This window comes from Chaetura pelagica, unplaced genomic scaffold (genome assembly GCF_000747805.2).
Source record: "Chaetura pelagica isolate M959 unplaced genomic scaffold, ChaPel_1.0 scaffold55, whole genome shotgun sequence".
NCBI classification, from domain to species: Eukaryota; Metazoa; Chordata; class Aves; order Apodiformes; family Apodidae; genus Chaetura; species Chaetura pelagica.
The window spans coordinates 1161235-1180839 of record NW_009953571.1 but is presented as its reverse complement, the minus strand read 5'-3'; the positions used below and the strand labels follow the sequence as shown (position 1 = coordinate 1180839).

Genomic DNA, 19605 nt, shown 5'->3' with positions numbered 1-19605 from the left:
CGCGCACACGGGGGCCAGTGCAGGGTCCCGGGGGGGAGCGGCTGGTAAACCAGCCCACCCTGGGCCCTGTGCCCGAGCCAGCACAGCTGCAGCCAGCTTGAGTTGGTTGCACTTCGCCGTGAAACTTATTCCTCGTGCTTGAGAAAAACCAGAAGCTCCTGTGCCATAGTCCCGCCCCCAGAAAGGGACCTGTTTGTGCAAGTTTACCATCAGAAAGTTCAGCTTTGTCTTTGTGTAAGATATGGAGCTGGTCCCTCCTCCTTTCAGACTGCCTTAGCAGGTGTGCCAGGACCTGCAGTAGAAACAAACCATTGTCATTGCAGCCCTGTCTCAGGCAGGACAAAACAAAACAAGAATATGGCTTGGGAGAGAGGGGACCAGGGGCACTTGCTAGCTGCTTGCCTCTCGCCACTGCAACAGAAATATAAAGAGCCTTGGCTTTATGAGGCACCTGGCTGCAACCTCTTGGCTCCTTGGCTCCCCAAGAGAGCTTTAGGGCCAAGTTCAGTCTGAAGCCTTATTATTGGGAGATACAATTAGCTTAATAGGGGAACAATATTCCATTTGGTCAAACTGAATCATTCCAGCTCGGAGAAGGCTGTGTTTTCTGTTGTTAATTTTAATGGCTAAATTTAGCCCATAAAGCCCTTCCTGCAGTTGAAGGACTCTTTCTCCCAAAGCCCCTTTTAGAACAGTTTTTATTCCTGACAACTTGGTTCTGCAGCTCAGTGAGGGTCAAGCTGTGTTTCCTCAGCACAGCCCTCCAAGAGAACAGGCCTGCAGAACAGTTTGGAGGACTCCTGGGGCTGAGCTTGTCCATCCTGCAGAAGCAAGCTGTGAGATAACTTAGGACCCTTGTTCTGGCAGTGGAGAAAAACATCTCACATTCATATGGAGCAAAGTAAATTTAATCTGCTCTAGAATAAGAGGATCCCAGGTTCTGCCAAAAAAAAAAAAAGGCCATTTGACTTGATAGCTGAAATTCAGCACGTGCATCCCCAAAGTGCCTGTCTGGTTTCATAGACAAAGTTCAGCTTGAGGGCAAACTGGTTTCACTTCAGGTAGAGGGAACATTTAATTCCCTCACAATTTTGATTAAAAAATGCTCTGGGAAATTTCAGTGCCGAGTTGGAGCAGCATCACCATGGTAATAACTGGGAGGCCTGATGATTTCATTTGAGAGAATTCAGAAAAAAATATCCTGTGACACAATCAGCCAAGTTAGGTCTGCAATGCGCTAATGTAAAAACTATATTTACTCTAGTGGTTTAAATCATTACTTTAATCTCACTTGCTCCCAGCATTGAAATGTGACCTCATGGTGTAGATTACACAAACGCCCTGCCTCGTGGACCATCAGAGTGGATTTCTTTCTGGCATAGTACAGGGCTGAAGTCACACTGTACACCAGGGTGCTGTACAGGGGCTGGAGGGGACCTTTACCCAGGGCTGGAAACGTTTCAAATGCTGCATGTTTTACATAAAATATCTCCTGGACAGCTGTGGGGCTGTGGAAAGCTAAAATGCCAGTTTCATAGGAGGAGAAATTACTAATACTGCTGAGAAAGCACTATGGAAATTAGTTTTATGTCACTGGGTCACTTGTTCAACAATGCAATTATAGGAATACACACATAGCCTGTTAATTATTATTCCTCTTGCTGGCTATCAGACTGAATGTCACAGAAAGGAAAGGAAAGGGCAAGAGGAGGACAGACATCCACCTCTTCCTGTAGAAACTTTTGAAAGACCAGGGATTCCCCAGAAACCTCCTGTTGTTAGGTAATCCCAAGGTAGATACCCCTAACACTGCAGCTTGTGCCCCAAAACGGTGCAGTAACCCAGTTGTTGGAGCTGACAGGACCTCCCTCAAGAGTCAGTGGTATAAACTGCTTCCCAGAAGGATGCCTTCACCCAGCCCCAGCAGGTGAGTTTCATATCTCCTCTCCAAACATACTCAAGATTCATACCTGCCCCTCGCTGTCCTGCCAGGTGGTACCTCCAGTCACACCCTTGTCCTGTCAGCCACCACACAGTGCCTTGTTGTGCACATTACTGCTCACCACTCTGCTCTGAATTAACTTCCATGAGGAAATGGGAAGGAGTTGCAGTTCTTTTTCCACTGCAGTTCATACCCTGAAACAACCATTTAAAAAATAATAAAAATATTTCACTAACTGCATTCCACTTACAAATAGGAAAGGACAAGATAACCAGACAGTCAATACAAACTACCTCTGAAAGTAGAAGGTAAAACTTGTATTTTCCTCTACGTGCACACACACACATTTGATTTAAACTTGAGATTGTACCTTTATGATTGGGGGAGCCCAAGTTACTCAACAATGCCCCATCGAAACCCACTCTGAGTCTGCTGCCTGGAAAAAAGCAAATTGTTGTTTCTTTCTAGCTACAGTAACAAAATAATAGCACCACTGAGTGCAGCTTAACTCAGTGCAGCTTAACTCAGGGGCCAAGCCTCGCTCCAGCACAGGGGAATGAATGCATTTACACGAGGGAATTTTGTGACTGATGACTCACAAGGGCTCTGCACTTGAGGTTGCCACATGTGTTCCCCATGTATTTGGTTGGATATCCTTTATCTTCCCTTTCAGTGCTGCTAGCTGGGACTTCAGCAGCCTTTTAACACTTCTTCCTTTAAAAAAAGCCCAAATACAAGAAAAGCCAGCCCCAACAGCTGGCTGCCTGAGGGTAATGCTGCAGGAAGGACTACACACCTACATGCTCAGAGCTGGGCAGCCAACAGAGCAACATACACCCAGCATTTTATATGCTTGATGTGTCCCTTTAAATATTTTCCTGAAGACAGATCCCTCAGGCTTGCTGGGCCATGCTCAGGGGCATCCTACCTGGCAGCTCTTGGGGGCAGCTGCAGGGAGCCCTGCAGCCAGCAGGGCAGGTGAGGGGTAAGCATTTCTCCCCTCTGCAGGCAGGTATTGGCAGGGATTGGAAATAGCCATAGGTGAGAGAAAATTGGGCTTGTTCTGCAGCACACCCTGATCTCCAGCCTCCCGTGGGCTGGGGCTCTCCTTCACACCTTGAGCACTGCAGTTTTTCTCCCCTGCAGCATGAGACAACAACGAAGCCTTAGGCAGCAAGGTGTGAGGAAACTCCCCTGCAGCACTTGCCATGTATTAGAGGGCAGCTACATTCCAGCAAGACACCAGCGAGGAGCACTGGGACACTCAGGTCCCTGCTGGGGTGTTGGCAGGCAGCTTATGAAGAATTATTTCTACAAGCTCCTTCCATGGGGAAGCTGTCGCCAAAGTACCAGGGAGATGCAAGGATGGGCAAGTTCTCTGAGGAATGCTTCCAACTGGATGTGTTCAGTGCATGAACTACAGATGCATGGAACCTCCCCAGGCAATCTGCCACCTTGCCACATATTCAGGTTTTAAGATCTGTCTCTACATAAAATAACATCTTAACTGAAAAAGTTGGTCTCATTTTTATATATAATTTGGCCGTTTTAGCTGAAAATATTTCTTTCCAAGTCAACCTAAAGTAGCAAGTATGGGAAATTCAGCTGAGTTGTTGATTCTCAGTATTTCCTTTTTACAGATAGCTTCATAGCACAGGCCTCCCTTCCTCAGCCCCTCTTCCTCTCCCCTGGCCTCCAGCTGTTGCTCCTGCTCCCTGTTTCTCAGTCCCAGCCTCCTGAGTTTTAGCAAGACCCATGTGAGCCCAGGCCCCCAGCCCAGCAAGGCTCACCAGCACAGTGTTCACCACCCCTCACCCCTGGTGGGACTTCTCACTAGCTGGGAACTGACCTGGAAGAAGAGATATTCCACCACGCAGTTTTAGCCATACAAAAGCTGAGCATTGTTACTTCCATTAAGTCTCTTTGCACACATATTTGTAAAATACAAATCAATGCTATGCTGAATCATTTCAGGAGTGCAGTTACTGGCCTAGGACACTAGAGATGTAAAGCTGCCATGGATTTTCACTGGGACATAAGTCACCAAACCCCACGTTTTGGCTTCTCAGTGAGGCATGTGAGAAGAGTGCTGATGTAACATGGCCAAGAGGAGTCAGGTCAGGCTTGGGCTGCTTTTAAATGAAGACCATAAACATCAAGGTCAGGTTTGGTAGGAAGGATGAGATGAAATGAGGTATCCCCAGAAGTAGAGGAGCCAGCTGAAGGCAGGAGTGTGGTGAGGGTTGAGACAGGAGTAACAGCATTACCTCATGGTCTGGTCAAGAGCAGAACCAAGGCTGGCATAACAAAAGCAAGGGACAGTCGGGGTGGATGACTAGGATGGAAAAGCCAGCAGTGGGCTGTATGGCACACTGCCTGCAGGGAGCACAGCATTAGCTCTCCTCACACCTCACTTCTCCCTGCCAGCCTATGGCAGACCTGGGAGAGGGGCTGTCTCCTTCAAGTGCAGCAGCTAACGCTGCAAGGTGAGGATGTACCCACAGCACAACTCTAAGTGGTAACAATCACTCATAAATACTTGTGAGGAGCTCATGACAAGACAGTTAATACAGAGTATGTGTATTCAAAGCTCCTACCCCCTCAAATAGCTCACTTACAGTCTTGCTTTTTTATGAGCTGAAATAAACCTCACAAAGTTTATGCCTGCTGCCATTAGGACAAAACACCAATTAAATCATTTGAATGTATCAACATTCCTTGCAGAAATATATTCTTTTATTCTCTCTATTGATTTGTTTTAATTGTAAAGTGATAGCTGAAATGAGAAGTCAGTGTTTCAAGTTGCACATCACAGGATAACAGCATTTGGCTGTCATCACACCACCAACAACAAATGTAGTAATAAAACTCTTTGTTTTCAAAGACAGCTGAAAAATGTTCCCTCATGAAAACTGCTTCATCCAATTTCCCTTGTTTGGCCTGATGGGCGTCATGGCAGCTTTTCCCAGCACTGCTACTGACGTATCAGGACACAGTGCTATAAGGATACAAGATAAGTGTGGTTTAGACAACTGGAGACCAGTGATTGCAGAAAACTCAGCTGTTTAAAGAATGACACTACTTATAACAAGTTAAGAGTCTGACTGCTTTGAATATTCCAGCTGGTACACAGTGCTGCTACTTGGAATAGAATTAGCCTCTAAGCTCCCATAGCTTTAACTGTTTAGTTATTACCATGTCCAGTTGGTACTGTGATTCTATCAATTAAGCAGCACAGAAATTAAGATTTCTAGTTGTTGTGGTTTGGGGCAACACGACAACAAAAGGAACTGCCATATAGCGACTCACTCAACTCCCCCCCTCACTCACACTCTGGGATGAGGAGGACAAAGCTCATGGGTTGAGACAAAGGACAAGGAGGGTTCTTCACCGATTAAGGTCCCGGGCAAAACAGACTCAACTTGGGGAAAAAAAATAATAATTTAATTTCACACTAATCAAACACACACAGGACACAGACACACACAGAGCAGGGCTTGCAGATGTTACCCCACCCCTCCCTTCTTCCCGGGCCCAAATCCCTTTGTTCCCGGTTTCTCTCCCTCCTTCCCCCCAGCGGCACAGGGGGACAGGGGATGGGGTTTAGAGTCAGTTCACAGGCTGGTGGTTCCTGCCCCTCCTGCCTCAGTTCTCACCTGCTACTCCACGGGGTCCCTCCCATGGCAGAGTCCTCCGCCAACCTCTCCTTCCTGAGTCCTTCCCACGAGGTCCGGAGCTGCTCCAGCCTGGGCTTCCCACAGAGTCAGGGGCTGCTTCAGGAACAGTCACCTGCCCTGGTGCTGGGGTCTTCCACAGCTGTATAATCAGATTCCACAAAACCCTGCATCATCTCACCACCCTCACAGGAAATAACTTCTCCCTAATGTCCAAACTCAATCTCCCCTCCTTAAGCTTCAAACCATTGCCCCTTATCCTCTCACTACACACCTACCCCCAAAAAAAGCCCTACCCCAGCTTTGTTGTAGGTCCCCTTCAGATATTAGAAAGTTGCTATAAGGTCACCATGAAGTCTTCTCTTCTCTAGGCTGAACAATTCCAACTCCCTCAGCCTATCTTCATACAGGAGGTGCCCCAGCCCTCATCTTCATGGCTCTCCTCTGGACAAGCTCGAGGAGTTCTATGTCTTTCTTATGTTAGGAACTCTAGAATTGGACAGAGTACTCCAGGTGGGGTCTCACCGGAGCAGAGGGGGAGAATCACCTCCCTTGACCTGCTGGCCATGCTTCTTCCAATGCAGCCCAGGATATGGTTGGCTTTCTGGGCTGCAAGTGCACACTGATGGCTCATGTTAAACTTCCGATCCACTACTACCCTCAAGTCCTTCTCCTCTGGGCTGTCGTCAGTTACTCCTCCCAGCCTGCATTCATGCATGGGATTGACTCAACCCAGGTGCAGAATGAGGTAAGCCAAGCAGGGCACCAGGGAAGAAAGCACACATCCGTCATCTTGCTGGGTGAATGGCCCTCTGGGACAGGCCAGTGTTCTTTTAGCCAGCTGCTGCTGAGCCCCTATATAACCCTTACAAGTCACCCTGCAAGATGCAATAGAAGGTACCTACATGGACGACAGGCCAGTGAGCTCAAATTTAAACAAATGGCCCAGGTTGCCACGGAAACCTCCAGGATGGAAAAGATGCACTTTGAAAACAGAGTGAGGCAGATTTCATATCCATTCTGAAAAGGCTTATGACCAGAAAAGGCAAAGTGGGTGTTAAATGCCTTTTAGCTAAGTCAACAGTAGCAGCACTTGAGAAGGCGGCATTATGGATTTGCAGCACCCATCATATGTCTTCTATCTTGAACCTCAAGAGAAGAGTCTTCTGCATTTTGCCAATACTATGGTATCATAACTCTGGTTTCTTAATCCCTTCCTGGCACTCCATCTCCTTTAACATTACTATTGTAGCTAGTATAACTATAGATAGTAATTTAGAAGTAGAAAATAAATAGCCAGAATTAATCTGACACAGGAGGAATACAATTATGTGCAGCTTTAAAGCTAATAAAATCTGAAAATTCTAAAGAGGTTTTTTCCCTAAAAAAAAAATAAAAATAACGTGGAGAAATGAAGGAACTTTGCTATTGGCTTTACATGTCATGTGCTTGCTTAGATCAACCCAGTGTGGCTCAAAAGGATAGTAGTTGATCAAATATACTCTAACCTCATCAAGAGTTTGTGCTTGAATATTCAAATATTCTGTAATTATTACTGCAAGTACCATGGAGACAGAGTGATTCCTGACACTAGTATGGTTAATTAATAATGTTATTGTTAAGATAGGTGTTAAATAAATGAATGGCTACGTATCGTTGATGGAACCAGCCATCTTTTTTTCAGAACAGCTCCATCCTGTATATTCCCTCAGGGTGCTGGGCCACCATCCACCCTTACCAAAGGCAGCTTCCATTTGTCTGCTCCTTACCATCAAGCTTGAGGGCCTCTATATTTTGGAAGAGATGATGGCTGTTTTGGAAAAGGGAATCTTAACGGGGGTAACTAGTAGATTCAATCTCTTTGAAAGTCACAGACAACGAACAGTTTTGATGAATGGAATTTTTCAGCTTTTCTTGGAAGAGACTCACATACTCTGCTGAAAAATAACATTTCAGAATGAATTAACAGGAAAAGCCCACAGTTTGTTTTCTACATTTAAAAGTATCATCACATCTGCAGCAGGGAGCATATGAGAGGTAGCTACAGATAAATATGAACAAATAACAATGGGACTGAGAAGGGGAAAAGAAAACCTATGAGAGACAGTTTGGGGGACAAAGGAAGAAGACAAGGAATATAGAAAATAAAATTCAGAGGTGATCCGCAGGCAAAGGAGCTCTTAGCAACTGCTCCACTACATCATATGGACAGACTGCTCCAAGCTTAGATTGGCAAGTCTGGTGATACCAGCAAAACCAAAACTCCTAGGCCTCATATGTGTATTTATAAATGTTTTATTTTAAATTAGTGTAATGAATTCCAAATTTAAACCTTTTTTCAAAAAGCCAGCAGCTGGGAATGTTGTACTGTCAAAACATCTCAGGAAAGAAGAAAGCCATATAACTAAACCCCAAATATTTTTAGTTTATTCTTAGTAGTATTTTTAGAAATATTGTTTTCAAATCCATACAACTTAACTTAAAGAATGGAACCTAACTATATATTTACCATTCTAAATACATTACCCTCTGCTCTTGACTCCAGCAGCAGAAACACCTTAACACTAGTACTAAAAGTTGCCCTGCTCTCTAGTGAAAAATCTTTAGGTGTCACAACAACACTTCAGGCTCAAGACTTCTTAAATCTCACTTTTGTGCACATCCATTTTGAGAATTGTAAGTGCTTGTAGCATACAGGAACAAATTTCTACCCACAGAAAAAATGCCCTTGCAGAAAGGTCTCCTAAGGAGATGTAGGCTGCAATCTCCTCTGCTCTAAGCCATTTCCTGCTGTCCTGGCAGACAGGAGGTTGCAATCCACTGCCACCTCGCTAGGTGACTTTTTGGGAGGAGGTGGGGGGAGGAAGGAAGAACCAACAAGTTCTCAGCTGACGAAGAAACCTGACCTCTGTGCCAACTGTTCCCCTTGTATACAGGACACTCAGGACAGGGGGAGTCTTATGCCTTCTTCCCACCATCAACCATCTACGGATATAGGCAGCAGCACAGCGAACATGAGAGAGAGAGAGTAGAATACAGTAGACACCAATAACAAAAGGGTATTGCCCCAAGAGAGCTCTGTGGGATATAGCATATTTCTTATAAATAATTTTATTGTCCAGGAGGAAACCTTGATCTTCTCCTGGATCAAAGGAATTAAAGAAACTAAACCACAACTTGCTACCATTACAAATTGGAACCAAGGAAGTAAGTGGAAAAACTGTTCTTCCACAACAGTATCAGCCTCCAGGACCCTACCATCAGTTACGTGCCACAGCTTCATTTAATTCAAATGAGTTTCAGTTTCCATAGACTGAGGTGTGGGGGTTGAAAAGTTTCAATCTGGTCCCCATCTCCTATGCTCTCTTACAACACGACTGCTCTTAACACAGACTAAATAAATTTAGCTTGTATGAACTGATAAAGTCTAAAGTGTTGCCTTGTTAGAATAGCTGGATAAATTAGCACTGTCCCTTGGGTTAAGGAAAACCACTCTGTGTAAGGACTGCCAAACCTGGGCATACACCTGCCCAGAGCTCTGCTTACCCAAAAAAGTAAATGTGAAATGAAGCATCTGCCTCCTGCAAAACTAATTCTCAGGAGATACTGAGTATACATCATGGAGCCCAGAACCTTAAATTCACATGCAAGGAATTAAAATTGAATATAATCCAAAAACTTACATATCAAACTTGTATTTTGATCCAGTAGAGTGGATGCCTTTAGCTGCAGCGAGATCTTAACCATGTAGAAAAAATACCTGACATAACATCCAGACAGCAGTTACCAGCTCACTGTTTCCTACCAACAGGTAAGATGTACTGAGGGCAGGAAAACTTGAAGAATTCCAGCAAGTCAACCTACAATCAGGTCTGAGCTGCTCCTCTGTAGCAGCAGAGGTTCAAGATATAACTCTCCAAATAATATTCTTTAATGCAATATGCAATGGCCTAGGAGCAGAAGCAGCAGAGTGAATGCTGCACGTGCTACTACACACTACTTAGTGCAGATTTGCAACAGACTTATATTGTGATTACAATGATTTGGGGCAAAATCTTTGGACCAATTCTTCTGGGTATCAAACTTGGCAATAGAATCTGTCAGCATTGGCAGAGAAGCTGACATTTCCTGTCCCACCTGAAACCAATGGAAGCCACAACTTAGTTGCACTAAAAAGAAAAACAAAAATGAAATTAAGAATTTAATAGCAAATTCTGAAATGATATTTTTCATCTTTGTTTCTATTTTCCTGCCTATAACAGAGATGTAAGTTTCAAGCCAGCAGGGATAGAGGATTGTTAATACTCAAGCAATGGGCAGCTTTAACCTGGCTGATAAGGCTGATGGCTAAGGTGTCTTCATTGCTTGCCTTTATCTGCCTCATCTACATGGATAAACAGGATGAAGTCTGACCACAGAGTGCACAGCAGAAGGGAACCTTGACCCTCTGGTCTACTAGACATCAGTACAATTCAAGTAATTATATAAAAAATTAAACTGATTGCTTCACTGAAAAAGACTTTGCAATTTACAAATAAAAAGCAGCATACTGCCCCTTGGTGAAAGGGGTTTGAGATCATCATGAAGTGCAGCTCTATCGTTTCTGTACACACCGTGCAAATACAACTGGTTTTACAGAAAAGACTTTTGTCTTTTGAGAGGAAAGGGGGGACAAGAGAAGATATAAAAATAACTGTTTGCCAAGTCCTGTTGCTCCAGTTGGTACCTCTCATTTCTTTCATGTGCTTTGTGTTCTTTTAAGAATGACCATTGTTGTTTCACAAACTTAAAGCCTGTGATTTATTACCATTTAGTAACATAACATTCCTGAAAACAAAACAGCACTGTCCACGTAACACAGGCAGCTTCTGATTGTCTTCTTAAGATCTTAATATCTTCATAATATTGATTCTTTTCCCTATCACATATTTCTCAGAACTCTGTTCCTGTAAGGCTTCCTTTAAATCTGTAGCAATTTGAGGCTCTGGATCTGCAGTGGGTTTCTGTCCAACAATGCCCAAAGTGCCTCTTCACTTCCAAACTCCATCTGGTTCTGGATGAATGATCCTAAAGGTCAAGTTTATCCGTGCATCCCTAGAATGATATTCCTTAGGCACTCGATGCTGCAAGTGGCATTAGAAAAAAAAAAAAAGAAAATAAAAGAAACGAAACAAACAAACAAACACCAAAAGCATGAGCTTAAAATACAGGTAATCAAACAACATAAAAAACCCCCTTAATTTCCTGCTATGGCTTTTAATTAACATTTCTAAACACTTAGGTAAGGCAAAAAAATCCATATTCTGACTGTTCAGGGCCACTGAAAACAAAAGGTCTTTGTAGATTACTAGAAACTTGTTAAATTAAGTTGCAATTTTTTAATATTCAAAGTTCCTAAAGTGATTTTGCTTTCAGCTTCAGGCTGCAACCTTCCTTGCTGAACTTTAAGGCTGGAACATCTGAGCTGATTCCTATTACATCACTTAGCAGCTGAAAGAAAGTCCATTGTTTCTGTAGGAGCTCTGAAATTCTGAGGCAGAAAGAAGTATCAATGCTCTGGGACACTGGAAGCAGAATGTCCCATACATTTATGGGAGTGCCTTGTGCATATTTAGAAAACTACATAGCAAGTAAAGCACACAAATGGTGTCAAGAAGTTCTTACCTGCCAGTCCTCCTGGGTAGCTCCTTCCATCATCAGCAGAGTCCCGTGATCAAGTGGGATTCTTAGTCTTTTTACGTAAGTATAGTCTCCATTCTCTTCCTAAAAGGAAATATCAGACACTGACAAAGCAGGCATGTGAATTTGGTAGAACTGCAGCCCTCTGTAGTGGAGCTTAGAAAGCTGTGAGAGGAGAAGAAGCAGCTTGTACAAGACTGAGAATTCTAACTAAACCTGTTTTACCATATTTCATAAAGAATTTGGAAGCCAAGCATTTTAAGGATGAAGAAGCCATTGTGTCTCACTGCCTGGACAACACAGGTAAAGTGCAACAAGTTCCTACATCTAGTACAAAATCTTGGAGGCTGTGAACCTCTTGGAAACATCCACTCTTCAAATAAACAGTTCTGTGTGGAGATGTTCTGAAGCAGCCACCTTGATTCCAGTGGTTATTGACTATATAAAAAATACGCACCTTCCTTCCGCTCTTCTTTTGGACATTACATGGTGGTAAAGTATTATATGACAGATGAAGAACTTTTCCTTGCAAAAACAAGCTCCTTTTCTTATAGTACCATGTAAAAGAAGTTTTCTTCAACTTTATCATCACTAAGCAGAACAGACTGCTAAACTAGAAGACAAATAATTTGCAAACTTTTGTTGAACCTTCAGATTATGGACACAAACACAACAACCAGACATAGTAACACCACAGTATAAAGTCTCACACATACTGCATTAGTGGGACCAGTAACTCTCTATGGCTTTGCAATATCCCTTCCAGTTTTAAAGCAGATTAATATACTGCTAAGTCAAATTGCCTGGGGAAGTCTATTATTCAAACTCCCTGTCAACCATAACAGTAACCTCCTCACGAAACCACGCTGTGCATTACATGTATTATATTCCAGAATGCCATACGGGCAGGTGTTATAATGCTCTATGTACTCCTTTAATATGTTCTGGTTTTAGCCTTCAACAACTGCACAAAAATTGCTGCAAACCCTGGACAGCTTCCAGTCAACATCTTGCCTACTCCATGCCAGCACTTTGATTATTTCATTAATAGTGAAATGTGAATAGGAAAGCCAGGATATCCCCCAAATAACAGAATGGCAGTATTTTGCCTTTTATAGACCTCTATTGCCAACTTTGCAAGCTGTCTAGAAAGAGTGGAAAGCAACTCTCTGAAATGAAGAATTCAGGGAAGTTTCAGATAGGAAATTACCTGCAAAATACAGAGATTATTTTAGAGAGAGAGTGAGTTAGATAAATATTTTAGTTAGTGTTGAAAGGGAGGAGACTCAAGAGCTCTTTTATTTTTAAGTTATAGAAAGCCAAAGATAGGCTAAAAGTGTAAAGTGGATAATAAATGTCCTCCACTGAAGAGCATGTCAGGTTCTTAGTCTCTACACAGTAAAAGTACTGGGTTAACCTTTCTGAGTATATGCATATAGCAAATAGATATATTGAATGGGTATCTGTTATAGTACCACTGCCTCTAGAAACAGAGATACTGGGTTTTTTCCTCAAAGAGATCACCAAAACAGTTAGTTGTTCTTGCAAGAAATGCTGGAAATACACAAGTACTACAAAGAGATGAGAAAAAATAATCAGGCCAGGTTTGAGCTTCTAAAGCATGATGGTGTTCCTGTAAGGGACCTTATCTATTACACAGCTGCTGAACAAATGCATCAGATTTTTAATTTTTTTTAATTGGTTAGGCAGGATCTTCTTATCCAGTTTCTTACAATGGTTGGCAAAGTCCTAAAATTATACTTCCTGAGTGTTAAGGAGGAGGGAACATTCAATTTATTTCAGACCCAGTTAAAGGCAGCAGTTACTCCAGACTGAACAAAACATGTTACTACCAGAGTGGAATTTGTCACTTTGTCACATTTGTCCTGTAAGATGAAATTGTACATTGGATGGAGGGAAGATATATATGTGTGTATGTGTATATATATATACGAGAGGTCACAACTTCTGACACTTGTAACAGAAGCAGATCACAAAGAAGCTGGAAACAGTAAAGGGCAAATGAGCCTTGGAAAATGGAATTATCACAGTAAGATTTAATACAGATTGAGGTGCAGTTAGAGTTACCTCACACTGAAAAAAGCCCCAAACAAAATTACAAGACCTCCAGGATTCAGCAGTATGTTGAGTTATTCAGGAAAACTACAGAGACCCAGTGGTTAGAAGAAAACATAAATGGGTCATAAAAGGCAGACATAGTCTTTTGACAGCCATGAAAACGACCCAACAGCTATCATCCAACACTTTTTATTGCTGTTACAAAAACTCACTCTTATTTAACTTTGTTGAAGCTTAATTCTGCAGTGGCCTACCTTGATGCACACTTGTCTTTTTAAAACTCATGGCTCGCAGAAAAGTTCAAAATAACGAGGTAAAGTCTCAACTACTGGAGAAATTATGTCTTGGTCTTAATACACAGTCTGATTTTCAAAAGAACAACGGGGAATGGGGCAGAGAGAGTGGTATAAAAATATGCACACATAGGTATATCTAGAAGACTGCAAATCTTTTAACATGTACAAGAGCTTGGCTTGGATCAAATCAATTCCCAATGCTAAAAAGCATCACCTGATACAAAGGACTACCTCTTCATCCCTCTGCTACTTTTGGTCATGTCTGGGACTGGAAGTTGCAGTAGGACAGAACAAAGCTATTCAATACTTGCAGCACTGGCTGGCAATTCTGGATTTGTGTGTTTCTTGGGGATACCTATGGGCCTGAGGCTATGCCAGTGACTGAGCTCACTAAACCTCTGGTATCTGGGAGTGCTGAAGGCACTCAATCATGTAGAATATGTATTTTTTATAAGAAAAATGCAAAACATTTTTAAGCTTCTAGAATTATTAGCATTTCTCTTGCTCAATTAAAAGTGAGGTGTAATGATGAAAGTGTTGTCTTAAACTTCATCAGATTAAACATGGAAAAAATTTCAAAAATAGCTATTATAAACAGGACTGCTGATGAAAAGCAGAGAAATACCATTGCATGGCTGCATCCTATTTCACAGGATTACATCATTTCACTTTGTTGGATGGACAACAGTGAATTTATTTTTCTCTCTTGCTCATCTTGATTAAAAAGGAATTCTGCTAAAATAAATTATTTAGGAGAAAGCACCCTTTTGGCTTAGAAAAGTCAGTATATATAAGCAGCAGTTACTTCCTCTTTTAAATGGGAGATCTCCAAGCTTAAACTCCTCCAGTCCTTCTGCAGCTGACCTAGCAGACTGCAAGTAAGGTAGACCTAAAGTGCTTCTATCTTCTGCTTTGCTTGTCCATAGCTGCTCAAGTCCTGCCAATACTGGTGCTGTCTGCATGTCTCCTTCATGCCAATCTAAAAGTTCAATCCTTCTTGTCCTTGTTTCTACTGTGCTCCATATATTCCCACATTCATCTTTAATTAGGTCTGTTAGGACACAAAGGGTTATTTTTCTGCTGTTTTCAAAAGTACTAGCAGAGAGAGCTTTAAGTTCTAGTAGAACAGAACAACAACAACAGAAGAAAAGGAGTGTTTTTATGTTTCGTTTGAAGGATCGACTCATCTGAAGGCTGATTCTGAGAACACCACAAACATCCTGCTATTATCTAACACACACGTGAAGCTCCCTCCCTTCCCCAGCACCCACTAGTTTCCTTGGTTACAGATGGAAGAGGAGCAACCTGACAGCTGGCCTTCTAACTTATGGCAGCTTTTTGGACAACTGCACCAAACTGGTCCTTAGAGCACCCAGATCTCTAATACACAGCAGCTCCCAGTAGGACATGGGAAATTACTGGGACATTAAATATCACCCTTCACCCTTGAACTAGCAACATTTCACACTCACCTTCCAGAAAGACCTAATCAGATAACCAGGCACTGTCTCACTGAGTTGAGCAGTGATAAGCAATAGTAATGATGATCGTGAGACTGCATCAGGAAGACCCACATAACACAGCAAAATCAATTCCTCAAGAGCAGAACAATTAAGCCATGTATGTGTGGGACAGGGTCCTTGAAGCTGTGTGGAGAACAAGAGGAAGTCACAGTGGTGCAGTGGTGCTGTGGGCAAACACGAGAGGACCTGTTGACTAAACCACAGATTGTGTGTGAATTGTGTATAAATCACAGCTTTAAAACAAAGCATTTGTCTCTTGGTTTCACTGTAGGCAGGAGCCTCAACGATGTGGGGGGGAAGAAGGAGGCAAGAAAAATGCTGAAGTAACTTACTGGAACCAGAAGTAGAAAATAAAGGAAAACAGATCACTTCACTGTAGACTTTGAACTACCAAGTAGGCATCCAAAAAACTCTAGAAACCATTTAAAGCAAAGACAATATATCAGCTACAAACAGAATTGGTCAAAAGAACCAGAAAAGGCAGTATTTAGAAGAAAGACTGCTGAAAAAGAAAAAAGTCCAGCAGATAAAGTAAAACAGTTTCTGGCATCATGTTAATTTACATTAAAATCTCCTTAATTCCAGTGGAGAATTTAGTCCAGAAATGTTTTTGCAGCTTTTTTTGCAGGCACTGGGTTGAAATCTGAGTAAGAACTATTTCTACTTAGCCACAAGTGATGCTTGTTGATGCAGATTCAAATTGGATATGCGTGTGTCTACACTGCTTCACCATCTATTGTATGATGAACACTTACTCATCCAGTACAGTACTCACCAAAAAGAGAGAACTGAACATTTCCTTCCTCTTACCCCAGAACAATTTTCAGGGAGAAAAAAACAACCAAAAAACAAAACAACCACTGCATCTAAACAACTTTTTTTTTTACATTTTTTGACAAGGAAAAATGCAGAGAAAGGATAAAAAGATTTATATTTGTGACAGTTTCACAACTGCCTATTTAAACACCACCAAATTCCTGCCAGATAAATGTCAAAATTCACACAAGCACGCACAAAAAAACAAACCCACCAAGATTACTGGTCTTCTTTGCAGTTAGAGAAATAGAATTTTAATCTCTCATAAATAAATCCACATTTCAAGATATTATCTGTACAGATACTAACATGAACTGCAATCTCTGAAGACTGATGTAGGGTTCTTCAACAGCACATCAAGATGTTACCTGGATGGTGGTACATACTGTTTTATACCCAGTACATGATCACACACAGGCAACTGGATTAGGGTTTTTCTTTCATTACCATTTATACACAGTGAGTTTCTACTATAGCATTTATCATCCTGTATCTTCATTACATCTTTCCATCTTTCATCTGAAAATACTGAAAAGCACTTATAAGAACCCAGGGAAATAAAAGGCCTTTGAAACTCTAGAATCTGAAATACTAGAATTACAGAATCACACAGAGTTTTTCTAGTTTGAAAAGACCTTTAAGGTGAATGAGTCCAACCATAATCTAGCTCTACCAGCCATTAACTTAACTCTACCAAGACCAGTGCTTAAACCATGGTCCTAAGCATCACATCTAAAAGATCTCCAGAGACAATGACTCCACCACTGCCCTGGGTAGTTTGTTCCAATGCCTGACAACCTGTTACGTGAAGAAATTCTTCCTAACATCCACTCTAAAGCTCCCATGGGACAACTTGAGGCCATTTCCTTTTGTCCTTGTATCACTTGTAACCAGATGTCCTTGTATCACTTGTAACCTCAGATGCTCGTTGTATGACTTGCTCTCTAGACCCTTCACTAGCTTTGCTGCCCTTCTCTGGACTCGCTTCAGCACCTCACTGTCTTTCTTGTAGTGAGGGGCCTAAAACTGAACATGGTGCTCGAGGTGGGGCCTCACCAGTGCTGAGCACAGGGGGCAACCACTTCACTAGTCCTGCGGGCCACACTATTGCTGGTACAAGCCAGGATGCCTTTGGACTTCTTGGCCACCCGGGCACACTGCTGGCTCATATTCAGCTGCTTGTTGATCAGCACCTCAAGGTCCCTTTCCACTGAGCAGCTTTCCAGTCACTCTTCTCCAACCCTGCATGGGGTTGTTGTGACCCAAGTGCAGGATCCAACGCTTGGCCTTGTTGAACCTCCTACAATTGGCCTCAGCCCATTAATGGGGATCATACCTTAGAAACATTTTACACTTGCAAAGGAACACACTTTATAGGTAAGAACATTCAGCTAGTGCTAATCAGAAGTACTAGCTCAGAGGCACTGAAGAAAAATATTGAGAGGTTGAGGGTTACATGTATATAAATTATCCATTTTTGGAAGAAATCGTGCAATACAGATGAAAGATGCTGGCCAATTATGAATTTTCCACTTTGCTCATAATGGGTGTCTTTTCAAAAAAAACAGAACAAAAAGACATCTTGCTCAAGAACTGCGTTTGATTGTTCAGAGGAAACTGCAAAATCTACACTGAAATCTAAGTGGCTTTGATTCTGATCCACTGAAGAGGAATACATGCACATTTTGCAAATTGCAAAATTTAAGTTTTAAGTTGGCTTGTAACCACAACATTCCCAAGCACAGCATTTTATCTAGAAAAGAGTATTCACTACTGAATCACCACCTAAGTACTGAAAGGATGTTCCATACATGCCTCCTTATTGAAGTAAAGATCTTTGCTTAGTTTGTGAAGTACGATGCGACAATTTGGTGTTTTACAGAAAAGAAACTAGCTCCTTCCTTCTGTGCTCTGCCCCTCAATCTGAACACATTCAAGTCAAAATGCAAGCATTACTAAGAGGATTTTTACTTAGAAGAGCAGTCAGAGATACTTTTAATCCCATATATACCATGCATTACATAATGCTTAGCCAAGTTTAAGAAACTGGCACCAAATCTTTGGTTCATTTACTCAGTAGAAGGCCCCTTCCATCATCACTGATTTCATTTTAAGTAATAGGAAAGGTCCTTCTTTGGGCAGAAGAGTGCCCAGCTTGCAATTTCACTGCAGTACTACACTGCAACACATAGAGTAGACCCACTCCCATCCTCAAGATGTCATGTTCCATGGGACATTCCTTGATCCCTATGCTTATTCCACAGAACTGTGTAAGTTGTGCTTTCATTAACTACTATTAAACACTTTTAGTAATTAGGTTCTCTAAACAGAGAGAAAATACTAAACATATTAGTAACTACAAGACTCTCTCAAAGTGACAAAAACACTCACAGGAGAGGGTTTCTTCCTCATTTCAAAGGTCCGGGTAGCACCAAAGCTGAGCGAGGCAATGACAGGATTGGTTCCCAGCGATGGTTCGTCATCACTGTGCCAGTCCACGCTGTCCTTCTCAGTTCGGTAGAGGTTGCAGAGCAGAGAATTGAAGGTATAGCCAGAGAACTCCTCAATGCGCTCCTTCAGCTCCCTCAGCAGGGGATGCCACTGTGATCAGCACAGCAGGAAGAGGGTAAATACCATGAAAGCAGGCCAGCAGCAAAGGTAAGACACAAGGGGAAAACTAATAAACAGAATACACGGCACTTTGATCACAATAAACTTGAAATCAAACAAGCACCTCTGAACAATTCTGATTATATATTTAGTATAAAGCTCAGGAATGGGCTTTCTGCAAAATCACTCAATACTAAATCATCTTTAAACTATGCAGCCAGTCTGCCTTTCATACAAATGTAGACAGCCATCCCAATTAACTGAAAGGTGAGAAAGTAGACACAGTAAAATCTGCTTGAACTGACCATGGATAAACATGGGAGTTCTTAATGAAGACAAAAAGTGTGCAACTTCTCCCATGCATCCTTGCTTTTTTAACCTCCTGGCCAAGCCAGAGGAGTCTGATAATGTCTGATTTACTTGGCCACTGATGGTGGGCACAGTGGACCCATAAAGTTGCAATCAGTGACTCAATTACACGGTCTCAACCTGCAGCTGTTGACAGAACGAGAGACAACAGTTGGCCTTACAGTCACATCGTGGGCCTCTGTCCCCACACTGTTACTACAGCCTGTGGGGCCAACTCACCACTTCTTGGGGTTTTTACTTCAACACTGTAACGTTTCAGTGGTTCACAGAAACAGTGTCACAGGCCCAGAATTTCATCCTTCTCTTTGCTGACATCCTGCTGAGCCTGTATAGCCCACGGCAGCTTTGGACATTTTATTACAACTCAGTCCAGTGAAACATTATTTAATGTTATAAACTTACATGATGACTTTCATATCTCAGAGTACTTTTAAGTACTACATAAGTATATTAAAAAAAAAAAAAGCCAAAGCACTGTAGGCCAGAATATTTGCCCATTTTATAAGAAGAAACACAGATCAAGATAAAGATAAAGAACTGATTCCAAATATCTCAGTGCATCATTCGCAGAAGAAACACTGAAATAATCCCTTCAATGACTACATATAATGTGATTA

At 42.1% G+C, this 19605-nt stretch overlaps 1 protein-coding gene across 1 annotated transcript in view; it reads right to left on the bottom strand.

The window, feature by feature from the left end:
• Positions 1-10528: 10528 nt before the first annotated feature.
• ALKBH3 (alkB, alkylation repair homolog 3 (E. coli)) overlaps positions 10529-19605 on the bottom strand; it is an 18488-nt gene continuing 9411 nt past the window's right edge. Inside the window, exons 7-9 of the mRNA XM_009999584.1 lie at positions 18401-18610; positions 11281-11379; positions 10529-10739 (exon numbers count right to left, since the gene is read on the bottom strand). Of these exons, the coding sequence (XP_009997886.1) occupies positions 10647-10739; positions 11281-11379; positions 18401-18610 (402 nt within the window). The 3' untranslated portion in view covers positions 10529-10646. The remainder of the gene's footprint in view (positions 10740-11280; positions 11380-18400; positions 18611-19605) is intronic.